This window comes from Archocentrus centrarchus, unplaced genomic scaffold (assembly GCF_007364275.1).
Source record: "Archocentrus centrarchus isolate MPI-CPG fArcCen1 unplaced genomic scaffold, fArcCen1 scaffold_26_ctg1, whole genome shotgun sequence".
Lineage (NCBI taxonomy): Eukaryota > Metazoa > Chordata > Actinopteri > Cichliformes > Cichlidae > Archocentrus > Archocentrus centrarchus.
This window is the reverse complement of record NW_022060256.1, coordinates 6563699-6578019: the sequence shown is the minus strand read 5'-3', so window position 1 is coordinate 6578019 and position 14321 is coordinate 6563699. Positions and strand designations below refer to the sequence as shown.

At 44.4% G+C, this 14321-nt stretch overlaps 1 protein-coding gene across 3 annotated transcripts in view; it reads left to right on the top strand.

Annotated features, from left to right (window-relative positions):
• rusc2 (RUN and SH3 domain containing 2) overlaps positions 1-14321 on the top strand; it is a 40001-nt gene that overhangs the window by 17753 nt on the left and 7927 nt on the right. For 2 of the 3 annotated variants that reach the window (XR_004019407.1, XM_030723454.1), the window contains exons 2-7: positions 2135-3887; positions 4674-5229; positions 11120-11827; positions 12396-12572; positions 12736-12909; positions 13921-13997. Coding sequence is in view for 2 of the 3 variants with exons in the window: in XM_030723454.1 (XP_030579314.1) it covers positions 2328-3887; positions 4674-5229; positions 11120-11827; positions 12396-12572; positions 12736-12909; positions 13921-13997 (3252 nt within the window). In the remaining variant the exon portion in view is untranslated. The remainder of the gene's footprint in view (positions 1-2134; positions 3888-4673; positions 5230-11119; positions 11828-12395; positions 12573-12735; positions 12910-13920; positions 13998-14321) is intronic. The other variant, XM_030723456.1, reaches the window with a different exon arrangement.

The window sequence follows — 14321 nt, the reverse complement described above, 5'->3', positions numbered from 1 at the left end:
AATTTGGGAGTTCTGACATATAAAAGCACCTTTAACTCGCTGTAACTGAAACTGAAAGCTGACAGACTTGAAGTAGCAGAAAGTGCATCATTTTCAAAAACAAGTAATCATACACAAACTGTTAGAGAGCTTTTCCCTTATTTAAGCACAAATTGGATGCCGGCAAAATGTGTTTATAATCAACAAATATGATCTTACAGCACGAAGATGTGAGGACTTGGCGGACGTTCGGTCATTTAATGTACAGGGACAGAGGAAGATGAAGGAAACGCTGGCTCTATCCTGTGTCTGTTATTTAGGGTGTGATGTGAATAAGGATGAGATCATAGTCCTGTTTAAGAGTCAGCTGCTCGGTGAGTTACTGGCTCACACTGTTTCCACTTCATGCTGTGATGACTCAACCTGCTCACTGTACTGAAACTTGGTTCGAATTCTCTGCTGTTGCTGAAGCCGTTTTATAGTAGAGTTACTTTATACTAGTTAAGTTTATAAAATGTTTAGGGACACTTATTGATGGTGGGTGGAAGCTTCAGTCATTTTTTAGCTCCAGAGGGGCTTTTTAAAGTCAGGTGATGTCATGAGGATGACCTCTGCTTTCTCTTGGTCACCTCATTTTTAACAAGTTTGGTTGCAGTGAACAATGCTTTTGAGTTGCATTAGGTGAGCATCCACTGTTTTTGAGTAAAACCCACATTAGGGACTGAAACTGTGAACATCTGTGCAGTTTCTAACCTCCAGATCCTATAAATATAGCTCCTGTATAACCCTGTCACCTTCCCCTGAGAGTCCAGGGGGTGTAACAAAAGCTGTTAACAGAAAGTTTTTGTTCGTTTTTTATCAGTTAAACTAAAAGAAACAGATGAGCTGCTGTCGCTATCAAAAGAAAGAAACAACAAAACCTAGAAGTTGATCTCAAAATAAAAGACGACGTCAAAAAGAGGTAAATGATCTAAAACACCGTCTTCTCCACTGAGCGGATTAAACGGCCAAAAACACACAGCGTCAGACTGCAGAGGCACTCTGGCTCCCCTCTGCCTGGCCTTAAGTACTCCCGTCCTAATTGCTGAGTACAGTCAGCTGCACAAAGGGTGGTACCTAAGGCTGAAGGAAGAGCAAGACATGCCCACCGGGGCAGTAACATGTCCCGACAAATCCCTGAGTTCAGCCATCAACTTTTGAACCAGAATCGGCCCAAATGAAAATGAAATGAAAGCTTCAGTCACTGCTTTCACTGGAGAGGCTTTGCAGCGATATATTGGATTTGTGAATTCTGCCACTTTGGGGTCCTCAGAGCTGTGAAATTTCTGACCGCTCGCTTATAGCACGAGTTTTTGAAATGACCGTGTCTGATCCTGTGGTTTGAGTCATTTGATTCACTGTACTTATACTGCACAGCACCTTCAATTTACAGATTTTTTTTTACTTTTGTACTACTAACAGTAAAGGCTAAGAGTCTCCACCGAAGGAAGCCACATTTAGTTCATTTATTAATCTGAGAATCATGATACCTGAGAGTACTGAAGTACAGTTTGGAAAGGCCAGGAGAAGACTCTCATCTCAAGACACTGATGAGTGTTCTCCTGAAAGAAAATGAAATCGTGTTTTAACTCGAACTGAGAGCTCATCAGTGGGTTTTCGAGAAAGATGAATTTTATTTCAACCAATTGGCCAAGAAATTGATTAAGAAAGAAGGAACATCTTTGGAATAGAAGTTGATTCCTCTGTCACATTATAGAGGAGCTGAATGTCTGGGAGCATCTGCTGGTTAAGGAGATAAGGATAGAACATCACCATGAATGGTGGCTGCAATGCATAGTCCACAAAGTCCTAATAACCTAACTGCCTGCCTATACTAACCGGAAAACTCTGTTCTGTACTTTTGTATGGCCCACATTTAATGTGAACACCAAACACCAGTAAAATAAGAAATAAGCTGAAAAACGGTTAGCTGTGGTCCAGAAAGCTCTTATTACTTTATAGATCCCCTTCTTTCTATTTCATGGACTCTGCACAATTTTTTACAGCCTTGTAGCCTCAAGTCTGCATGTGTAGTGTGTGTGTGTGTGTGTGTGTGTGTGTGTATTTGCCTGCTTTTATAACCTCTTTTCTCTCTGCATGTTTTTGTGTTTTCCAGATGTATCACTCTGACCACGGTGTAGACTTCCCTGACCTCTCCTTCCAAATACCTGGCAGCCCTGCAGAGAGAGGCCCAGCAAACAGAGTGTGAATACAACTGTCAGCACACCCCGTTTCAGCCTTGCCCCCCACCCATACAGGGCTCCGTTCAGCTGCTGCAGCTCCAGTCCCACCTTCCCTCCTCTTAGACCATGGACAGCCCTCCTAAACTGTCTGGTGAGACGCTGATTGTGCATCACATTCCCCTGGTGCATTGTCAGGTGTCAGGTGGGCGGCAAGGTGGCTGTGGGAGCTCAATGAAGAGGAGCAACCCTTTTAGCCCACCAGAGAACCTGGGCTTGAGTCGCACCACTTCCCTTCCTGAGAGAGACATCCTCCAGAGAGAAGCTCTGCTCTACAGCAGCCTGATCCAGACCTCTAGTGGGTCCTGGTCCTCCCACAATGGAGGAAGAGAACAAAAGGGTGGCGGGAGAGGCGGCAGCACAGCCAGTGATGATTCATCATTTACCTCGAGCAATTCAGAGGACCAGCTGATTACAGCACACACATTACCCAGAGCCAAACCGAAGACCAGGAATCCATTGCGTCATAATCCATTCCTGCTGAATACCGAAGATGATGAGGATGATGAAGGGGAGGAAGATGATGGTGACAACCTCAGTGGTTACCTTGAAGACTCCTCTTTTCACCTTCACAGTGACACTAACTCTGCACTCGATGACGGATTAGCACCCTTTCATTTACACGACCTTGGCTTTGCTTCTGAGCCCTTTCTCCTTCACAGCTCAGTGGGAGGAAGCAGTCGGGAGTCCCTGAGAGGTGGAGCCTCGGATCTTTCTAACCACCTAGAGGACCTCGACATCTTGGACCTTAACAGCCAACGGCGCCATGGAAGCAGCGGCTCCAACATGTCAATGGACTGTGGGGATCAAGACTGGGGGGATGACGATGAAGAAGATGAAGATCATCCGATGAGGTGTGGGAGAAGCAGCAAAACGGGCTCCTACTCTTCCAGCTCTTCCACCCAGCACTGCTCCTGCTGCACTCTCTCCCAGAATTACCCTCGGCACTTCCCCGAAGGCTTCTCTGAGCCTTTCTCAGAGTGCCAGCAAGGCTACGGCAGCGACTCCTCTTGCAACAGCTCCGATGGCGTGCTTGTCAACTTCAGTGCCATCTACAACAAGATGAACAACAGTGTGCCAGAGAAGCCACCAGTCTCTGGTCCCACCAACCTCAACAGCTCCACCGACCACTCCTGCACCTCGTCTGCTTCTGATCTGCCAGGAAACCGAGACTCAAATGGAGGAGCTTTCTATTTGGACCTTCACACTTCACCAACTGAACCTCCCTTATCTCAGCAACTTGGAAACACATTCCCGCTCATCCGTGAACCGCACCTGTCCTCCTCCTCCACCTGTTCCTGCTCCGTGGAACACCAGGGAGTTCTTGACCTCGATGCCAACTGCAACTCCTTCCACCCTCCTCATGTAGGGTCCTCTGGTGATCTTGCTTCCTGTCTCCAGAGTCAGGCACGCCTGGTTGTCGCCACCCAGAACTACTATAAACTGGTCACATGTGACCTTTCATCCCAGTCGTCCCCGAGTCCCGCAGGCTCCTCAGTTAACAGCTGCTCAGATGAGCACAGCAAAGGCAGCCCCACCCCAACTCAGCCGAGTGAGTACTTCCTCTTCAGGCAGCAAGCTCGTGAGGAGGGAGTGGAGGAAGAGGATGAAGAGGGAGCGTCAACTAGGGTGAGTGGAGAATCCTGCAGTCCACTAGACATGTGACCAAAGGGATAAAGTTCATCAGATATTTTGTGGCGTAAAAATGCATCACTAACAAAACAGAGATGTCATATTGGCAATGGTTAAAAATGATTCTAACAGCCATTAATCACATGCCTTTAGCTTTATTTCATTATCACTTGATTATGAATCACTCTGAATTGGCTGGACGGTGATGTACAACACTATGAAAAATAAGAAATGTTTTGTAATGAAAAAGAATAATAGTTCTATCTCAAATATTTAGTTTTAAAAAATGTTAGAAGCCAGAATCACCCAGACCTAATCCTAACAGCTCTGCTTCATCACTTTGTAAATGTGCGGACATTTACCTGATGATGTAATAATAAAGATAAAGAATGTTTCCGATTTAAGTTGTCTAAAAATAAATGGGGGGGGGGCATAAATAGCTACAAAACTGTAAATGAAGCTGAAGGCCCTGTGACAGTAACCCTGAACCTCAAACTGCCCTGACACTGGTATTAATCTGCCCCTGGCTTCTTTTAGCCCGTACCCACTGTCTGCAGTTATCTGCTCCTGTCCCAGGATTATTTTAGCACTTACGTAGAGCTGAAGGTATTAATATCAGTCCGTAACAGTGCCACTGTGTCAGAGCAAATCTGGATTAAAGTCAGTTTAAGCCTTTGGTTTGTTTTTCATTTGACCTCTTAACCACAGCTAGAAATGTGTTTTGTTTTATAATCTCCTGGAAAAAAAGTGACTTTCGGTCTTTTCTTATTCCTCTTTATTCAGCGGGATGATGAGGAGGAGGAGGAGGAGGATGAAGAGAAGAAGAAGAACCAGCAGGGAGCTAGTGGGGCTAAAGCTGCTCCTGCTCTGATTGAAGGCCAGGTGTATGTCAACATTTCTCCTCCTATGTCTGGTCGGGGTGTTATTGGAGGTGGAGCGTCCACCGGAAGCCGTCCACGTTCTCGGAGCTACGATCGCAACCTGGACAAGTCTCCGTCGCCACGGCTCGGCTCACTAGAGCGTATGCTGAGCTGCCCCGTTCGGCTCAGCGAGGGCGCCGTCCTGGCCCCGCCTCCTCCTCCAAGGGTAACCTCCTTCGCAGAGATCGCTAGAAGCAAACGGAGAACTGGAGGAACAGGTGGATCGCCCTCAGTGAAGGCAGCTGCGGACGCCATCTCCTCCCACTCGCACTCCTCTGTGGATTTTTCTCCGATCCTGGAGCAACGTGTGGAGGCTGACAGTCAGGCCCTGTCGCCCGTACCCTTTACCAGATGCTACAGTCAAGGCAGTATAGAGCGACACCTGGAAGGGGGGAGAGAAACCCGGGCCAAGGCAGAAGGTACGCCACCTCTTATACTGCACAACTCTTTTTTTGGCTGTAATCTGTATCCATCTGTAGCACATTTGGGGTTAACTTGTGGGGTTAATTTGTGGGGTTCCACCTGATGAATGGAAGTCAGATATTAGCTAGTTTGGTCTCTACAAACTCCTGAGGAAAATATTTGGCTAGACAAAAGTTAAAGTCATGCAGTAGTGGCATATAAACACAATGAAGAGGAGTGAAGTGCTCAGTGAATCTTCGCAAGTCTGTCAGCAGCCTAAGCCAATAGCAGCATAATTAAGGGATGAGTCATGTGATCAGCCATACCTGTGAGTTTTATCAAAAGGTAAAGAAGGAGACAGCTGTTCTTTAAACATCTCAGAAACTTTCATCAATTATAAATATGCTCACATTAAAATTTTAACATCAAATACAAGAACATGTTGAGGTAAACTTATTGCATCCCCCAGATGTGGACAGATATTTTGTTGGGAGGTATTGTTTGTGTTATCTACGTGTGTGCAATTCTGTTTTGAGGTGTGTGTGTGTGTGTGTGTGTGTGTGTGTGTGTGTGTGTGCGTGCCCTCTGCTTTAGATGGAATGAAGGGTTGAAGTGGGGCGAATGTGTTCAGAATAACAAACAGGTGAGAGAGGAGAGAAAGATGCAGAGAAACTCCCCCCCACTGAGCTCTGCATCAGTTACTCTGTGTGTGTGTGTGTGTGTGTGTGTGTGTGTGTGTGTGTGTGTGTGTGTGTGTGTGTGTGTGTGTGTGTGTGTGTGTGTGCGCGGCTTGCATATTTACATATCTCTCCATGTTTGTGTCATTCCTCTTTGCCAGCTCTCTGTCAAACATTTATTTTCTGAAAGTTGTTCTCAGAAAGCTCATCACGAGCCTCCGTTTAGAACATCTGGTTATTTTCCAGCATTCAGAAATGTGAGAAATGTGACTTCTTATAATGATGTCAGATCTTTTTTTGGCTTGTTGAAGTTAAAATGCTACACACATCACCTTCTCAACTAGCCAGTGGAGTCAGTCATGACTAAGCAAGATGCCACTGCAGTCCTGGTGTTGCAATTCTGCTTCATTTAATGCATTTAATACAATATGCTGGTTATTAGAAGTATGTGTGGAGTTTTTTGGCTTAATTAGTATCTAATTTTTACAGATTAATTCAGGAGGAAAAAACATTTGTTTGGAATTCATAAAAGCACTCCGTACTGTATAATTAGGTGTACACAGATGAACTAAAGTAGTAAAAAGTTAAATATCTGCATCATCAAAAGAACTACTCCATGTATAATTAATTAGTGGATAAATAAAACCAAGTAGAGCTGTTGAGCATATGCTGTGCAAAAGTTTTGAGTCACCCCTCATTTCTGTATGTTTTGCAAGGAAAATGGGAACCAGGTGAGACAGTTTATTGAAATGTCCAAACATAAATGGAAATACAGTGTATAAGGCAATAACAGAGTCACGAGAGTCAATATTTGTTATGACCACGTTTATTGTAGCACTGCCTGAGCAGCTTTCCTGTAATTTCTTGAAGCGTTCTTCAGGATTAGATCTCCAGGCTTCTTGAAGGACGTTCAAAGCTCTTCTTTGGATGTCAGCTATGTCTGGATGATCCCACACAGCTTAAATAATACTGAGGTCTGGGCTCTGGGGAGGCCAGTCCATGACTGATGGTGTTTCACTGTGTGTTTTCTATCCAGCTTTTACAGTATTGGCAGTTTGTTTGGGATCATTGTCATGCTGAAACATTAAGCCGTAGGTGGATTAAATCTCTCATGGTGCTTCCCTGTGTTCACAATTCCATCAATTTTGACAAAGTCCCCAACGCCGCTGGCTGAAATGCGGCCTCAAACCACGACAGAGCCTCCACCGTGTTTTATAGATGGCTGTAGATGCTCACTGTTGGACCTCTCTGGATTCATCGCTCCATTAGACCTGTTGCCACGGATTTTCAGTTCAGTTCAATCCAGCCGTTTCTTCCCATTTGCCTTCCTCAAGAATGCCTTCTTGACAGCCACCCTTCCACTGAGACCATTTCTGATGAGGGTTCGATGATCAGTCGAGGGATCAGCTGAAGAGCCAGATACATCTCTCAGGTCCTGCTCAGGTTTTTGCTGGATTTCTTAAGGACATGACTTTAAGCTGCTGTTGTAGATGTAGATGAGTTAGGTGAGTATTAAGTGCCTTAACAAACCAAAAAACAAACATTCTTCCTAAAACGAACTGACTGAAAATGAGTGAAAAAGAAGCCAATGTCCAAAGAAAAACAAGCCGGGAGAACTACTGCTCAAGACCACTTTAAAAAGTCTAACAGTCTCCAAATCCGTGAGCTGCACAAACAGTGTGTTGGACTGAGACGGCATCTGGAACAGTGACCACCGTCAGCTCAGTCTCAGCTGCTTGCTGTTTGTCTGGTTAGGTAAACACACAAACACATGCTTGGAATTCCTTTGGAATAAAACCAGGGAGGGTAAGGACTGAGTGCACTGGGAGAGTGATATCCCAGGAAGTCCCAGCTGTCGCCTTTTATAGCTGTAGACAGGCTGAAGTATGGAGTCTCAAATCTGTCAAAAATGTGTCATTTGTGGGTAATTTTGAGTACTCATAACAAATGCGTATATGAAAATCTGAATAAGCAGTTATCATTTATGCACACACCGCTTCATACGTGCACGTTCATACGTGCACGTGGGGTTTTGAGACACTTATCTTCACACAGATTCACAAATCTATGCCGCATTCAAGTGCTAGTGGAAAACTGGGTCATCCAAACATCATATCAGGAAAAAAAATCTTTTTAATTTGAATTCAGATGATCTTTTAATAATTACTTTAACAGCAAACAAAAATCTCATTACTTAGCTAGTTATTTTAAAAAAGCGCTGCTGCTTACGCGTGTCAGAGGAACAGGTTTCATATTAAGGTTTCTTGAAATTAAAGAGGAACGCTCTCATGGTTCCTGAGGTGCTGCATAAGTGCTACCTTTTCACACCAGAGCACATAACAGTGATACAGAAACATTCAGAGTTATCAAAGGTTTTCTAATAATTTGCAGACTCACAGATTTTCTGTTAATTATCTGTTAATTAACCATAATACTGAACCCCATCATCACTTGAGGGTGTAATTAGAATATTTCCTGTAGATTTTTACATACACTATAGTGAAGTAGAGGTTATTTAACAGATACTGCTGAATGTACAGGCTTTCTTTCTTCAGACTACATGTGGGAACAACCTAGAACAAAAGAGCATCACCCACCAGATTTACTGAGTATAGATCAAAGTAGTCATTAAAATTGAAAAATGGTTCGCCCTTCGACCAAAGTTTGACTGGGAAGTGGAACCAAGGATGTGCTGATAATTTAGAAGGCAAGGAGAAATTTGGTAAAGCGATTTAAAGAAATGGGCCGTGCCAAAGAACAGGCATGTTCCCTCCTCAGTTTGTAACACTGTATCCATAAAGGGCATGATAATTTAAGGCTGTAATGAGAGGCTCTGCAGAATCTCAGCATATATATTATTCATTAGACTTCACTTCAGTCAGCTGTGTTGTTTCACCGCAGCATACAGTACAGGCCTCTTTCAAAGCCACTGGGAGACGGCTTGCTCGCTAATGATGCTAACATAAAGCACAGAGCTGCAAAGGAAAAGCTTCGGCTGTTGAATGGATTCATCTGTGAAAGAGGAGAAGAGCTGGAGAGAAAGACGGGCAGAGAAGAAGCTGATGAAAATGAGGAGAGGCGAGTTAGTGAGGAGGGGGAAGAGAAAAGAAATGGGGGGAAAAAAATGTCCAATTAGAGGGATGACAGAGCAGAGTCAGAGAATGAGTGTCTCTCTTCTCCATCCCCACTGGGAGCTGAGGCCTGCTGGGTGTGTAGCCCTCTCACTCCTCCCTCCCTTCTTCATGGTTTCTACAGCAGCTCGTTGTCGCCCTCTGTGGCTAAGAAACATCACTGCACTCGTATCAGGTGGCGGTGGTGGGATGGCCTTTGGGTGACAAACAGCTTGCGCAACACTGGTGACGTCACACACTCCACTGTCTGTCACACTGAGCGCTGGATCTAGGAGCACACACACAGACACACACATTGCAGAAAAAGGCTTCTCCTCGCTGGTGTGTCACCTTTGTTCAGGTTTAGTCTGTGTGCCTTTGTGTGGTTATGCGAGTGTGTGTGTGTGTGTGTGTGTGGGCCTGTCAGAGCAGTGTCTCTAACAGCGGTGTGGTTGTCTGTGATAAGAGCTGTTGAGTTTTATGACTGAGCAGTTTTCTGGTGTGTTACGGTTTCCGTTTTTGCAGTTTAATCTGCTGATCATTTCAGCTTTAATCAATTTGTCAGTCTGCCTGTAGTGACTTTTTTTTGTGTGTGTGTGAATATTTGTGTTGTTTAAATCTTTGTACATTTATTGACTTAGTTTTAGCCCGTTGATTGGGACAGTGTGAGGAGTTTTTGTGAGTTCGTGATAAGGTTCTTTTTATGCACAAAAATATTAACTTAGGAATCAAAAGGAGATCCACAGTAAAAAATAAATATAAGTAACTTACGTTTGGCAGGTACTGAGTTAAACTTCTCTTAACTTTGAGGGAAGAATGTAAAGAGTTGGTATGTTACCAAAAACATATTCTTTCCAATTATATCTGCAACCTGTGCATTTGAGGGTGGAAAAAGATACTTTTGATAACTAAACCACATCATTAGCCTCAAAATAATGAAGTTAATTAACTACTGCTAAAAATGCCATGATGGAAATCCAGGCATGAAGCAGAAATCTATTCCCGTGAAATTCGATATTAGACCCCAGACTCTCGCTGATATTTTGAGGAATCAAATTTTATCCAACTTACACATAAGATGGATTTCTTTTAGAAGTCCGACAAAATCCCATGGGCCATTTGAATCCAAATTAGGCGATTTTTACTGTACTTTCTGATCAAGAAAACATGACGAAACTAAAATTACATGTACATATACCGTAAATTGGTGTCCAAATGTGCGATCGGTGCTTTTTGTTTTGTTTTGTCTTTTAGTGCAGTACAGGAGAGCTCAGAGAACACCACTGGCTGATGACGTGGTGGTTGTAACATATTAATAAAGAGCGTATGAACAGGAGTAAAGTATGTGTTTGGGACATATGGCAGCTTGTAAACACATTAGACACTTAACCATGGAACTGGAGCTCTGGATGTTCATTACTGTAAATCAGCACTCCGCTACAAAGTAATGCGTAACAAAAGAACGGCTTTATGTGAGCATGGGGCTTTACCCAGGTTACTGCTGGAACTTAAACATGTCCCCTAAATGCCTCCAAAGGCATGCAGCCAGCTGATGCGATAGCTAACAGATGCACACATGATGTTATTGTTTTGAAAAGAGGATAACTATGAGGATACAGTTAGCGAATGTTAGCATATCTGCTGCTCATTGAGAACAGTGCATGAAGTAAGCAGAGCTAATTGTTCTTTTTTTTAATTGTTCCCTAAAAGCCCGCCGCAGAGTTGTGAAAGTGTAACAGAGAGGAGCTTTTAATCTGCCTCGAGGACAGACAGAAGGCATTTATAGACAAAATATGAAAACCATTCTACCAAATTACCTAAAACTTGGTGCTACATCTACTCAGCAATACATTGAACAAATTTCAGTAGGTTGGATGAATGACAAAGAGCACACAAACACACACAATGAGATTCCTGCATATGTTCCACAGATCCTTTAGGTTCAGTTTTGAGTCTGGATTTTATATATTTCTTTGCTTAATGTTGCAGTCAGAGCAAAAATTTCTATTTTCTATTGTATTTTTTTATTTTTTTTTTTTTTGCACCATTCAAGATCTAACCAGCTTGCTTTGTGGTTTTTTCTTCCATCCGTTCCCCCTGCTCATCTTGCACTCCTCCAGGTGGTCTCTCGAGTTCTGCAGAAAGCCGCCCAGCGGTGGTGCGCTACAGTAAGGACCAGCGGCCCACCACCCTTCCCATCCAGCCCTTTACCTTCCACCACCAGTTTGCATCTAAAGCCCCCCAGCCCAAGCCCCTGGCTCCCCTGCTCACAGGCTACATCTCTAGCATGCAGGGCCGCTCCAGCTTGGGCTCTGGGTCTGGGTCTGGGTCTGGTTCTGGCTCCGGAGGTCCGGTTGGGGAGGACAGTGAAGATGCAGCTGAGAAAGTCCACAGCTTCCATGGTTCTCTCACCACAACAGCTCCTCCTCCTGGATCAGTTAGGCCTTCGCCTCTTGGGAGCTACTCCCCGGTCCGGCTCCAGGGGGCACCCAGCTCTGGGACCTGCTCCACCTGCACCCCCAGCCCTAAGCCAACACACAGCCTCTCCTGCCCGCTTTCAGCAGGCCTCGGCCCCCTGCACAGCCCACCGATGGTAAAACAGGGAGGGGCATCAGCTCCATTACCCCCTACTCCTCCTCCTTCATCACTGGGGGTGAAGAGAGGGGCGGTGCCACCAATGCTGCCAGCAGTGCAGGGACACTGTTTCCACCGTGGAGGTCTGCCGAGCTTACCAGCACTTCATAGTGACAATCTGAGCCCACTGGGCTGCCTGGACTCTGCAAAGCATGGGGAGGGAAACAAAGGACATGCAGCCAGGACACATAACGGTAGGTCCATAAATAGATCAGGTATTTCCGTAAAAGGCTATTCATTTAATCTCTCATGAGAAAATCCTGCTGTGTTTTAAAATAGCTGAGCACAATCAGGTACCATTTTTTAAAAAGGGGACATTTTTATGCACATGCTTGATATAATTTTTCTGCTGGAGTTTCACAGGAGATTGTTTTCGTATTGTTCACACTTCACTTTGTGGCTGAGGCCGTCTTTCTTTCGTTTTCCATGACTTAACATTTTCTTTCTTCTGTCAGCCTCTTCATTTCTGAATCATGCAACAGGTTTTGTACAGACAGGCCGTGTGCGGTTCAGTGTTGATTTACTGTTTAAAAAGAAGCTCCTGTAGATTCTTACTGTTCTCTTTTTCTCTTTCTTCTCTCCCTTCATGCATGGACTTCAATGTTTTTCCTGTCCTCCCTTCACATTTTCCATGTTTTTTTCTTCTTCTGCTTTACTCCTGCATATCATTTCCATCTATCTTGTCAACAAACCATCCTTTTAACCCTAACCTGACCCCATTATTGCAACCCTGACACCCCCCCCCCCCCCCCCAAACAACAGCACACCACCTCTCTCCTCAGGCTCTCAAATGGAGGGAGTACCGTCGTCGAAACCCTCTGGGAGTGGAGAGGGTCTCAGGGTGCCACGCTTCTGCTGGATTGGGACCACGACCTGCCAGACGCAACGTCTTTGATTTCCCTTCAGTCCCGTCTGCCCACAAGCTGGGCCGGCTCAATGGTGCTCAGAAATCTATTGGCACTGTTGGGATATATGACATATTTAAAAAATAAGCTTGGATACTTCGAATGCTGTGCTTCTTACCTTAATGGCTTTAATAGTGACTGTGTGTGTGTCTGAATGAGTGTTTGATCATCTGTGTGTGTATGTGTGTGTGTCTTAGGAGTGGGCCAATCAGCTAAGCTGCAGCAGAGCTACAGCGACTTCCTGCCAGACTACTTTTCTCTGACAGAGAAGCCGCCTGAGGAGTTCTGCCTCTCCCCTGACGCGTCCACCTCCTCTTCCTTTTCTTCATCCTTGCAGTCTCACATCTCTGTTGACCTGACGCAGAAGAGAGGTAGGGGCTGTGTGTGTGTGTGTGTGTGTGTGTGTGTGTGTGTGTGTGTGTGTGTGTGTGTGTGTGTGTGTGTGTGTGTGTGTGTGTGTGTGTCTGTGTGTGCTCCTGCCAACAGACTAAACATAAACTGAACTACTTTTGTGTTCCTTCTGTTAGCAGTGACACTCACTAGGTTGTATGGTTGTATGGGCAGTATTTGCAGTGTTACTGTTTTTTTTGTTGTTGTTGTTTTTTTCTTTTTAAATAAAGTTATGTTGCTCATTTAGAAATTCTTGAAAAACATTTAGCCGGTTCTAAAGATTTGACGATCTTTTCTTAGTTATGAGGAAAGCATGACTGCATTTATTTTGACTAAACACAAATTGTACCTTTCAGTCTGAGTACAGTTTGCCCCGCCCTCTGGCTCTTTAGATGCAGAGTAAAAAAAATCCCAAATGCATGAAAGTACATTATGAGGTAGTTCAGAGATTCTTTGACTCCTGGATATTATGGAGTCATCAGTTTAAAAAAGCCATCTTTATAGCATCTTTATGCTGTTTTTCTTCCTAATATGTAGAAAAGCAGGATCACACCTGCGTTATATTTACTGACCATCTGTGAGCAGCGCTTCTGCAGCGCAGACAGAATCAAATCACACTGAATGAAGTGACTCTCACTAAGTTATCCAAGGCCACATGAAGCAGCAGAGTGAGGAAAGATCAGCTGAGAGTGCCGGCAGCGATACCTGATCACAGAGCTCAGGGTTTCAGATCAGTCGCATAAAAATGTAGCATTTGTTCAACAGATGAAGCCGGGCCTCGGTTGTTCAGGAGCAGTTGAATTGCACTTATTGTCGGTGTTTTGTAATTCATAACTACAGTTCAGTAACGTGCGGTAAATTTGGATATCGGTGCCTCTCGCCTTCCAGCAGGGATTTTGTAAAATAGCGCAGCTGACACGTGACTGTTGCCACAAAATCACAGAAACAAAAGGTTAACTCTGTCCTCTCTGTCCTCTCTGCTTCTCTGCCAGCTTTGGTGAAAGCTGTGAACACTGCAGTGGATCTGATCGTGGCACACTTCGGCACCAGCAGAGACCCCGATGTGAAGGTGAGACTGACAAATGATACAACCAGACGTTGTGACGCCAACTCCTCGTTTGTGAATATACAATCACACTGGGTCCACTGGTTGATTAAGACGCCTGAGTAATATTTAGAAAGTTATGCTGGCTTTAAATAAAACAACTTAATGAATCATGACAGTGTAATAAACTGCAAAAGAACCAAATGTGTGTTTTCTGGTGAGTCATATGTACCACCTAACTACTTTTATATTTTTATGGGAGGACAAGTTATTTTACTCTTTATGCTGATGTAATTGGTATATACTGTTGGGTTGGTGAGAGTGAACTAGCTGTTTGTGTGTGTATAG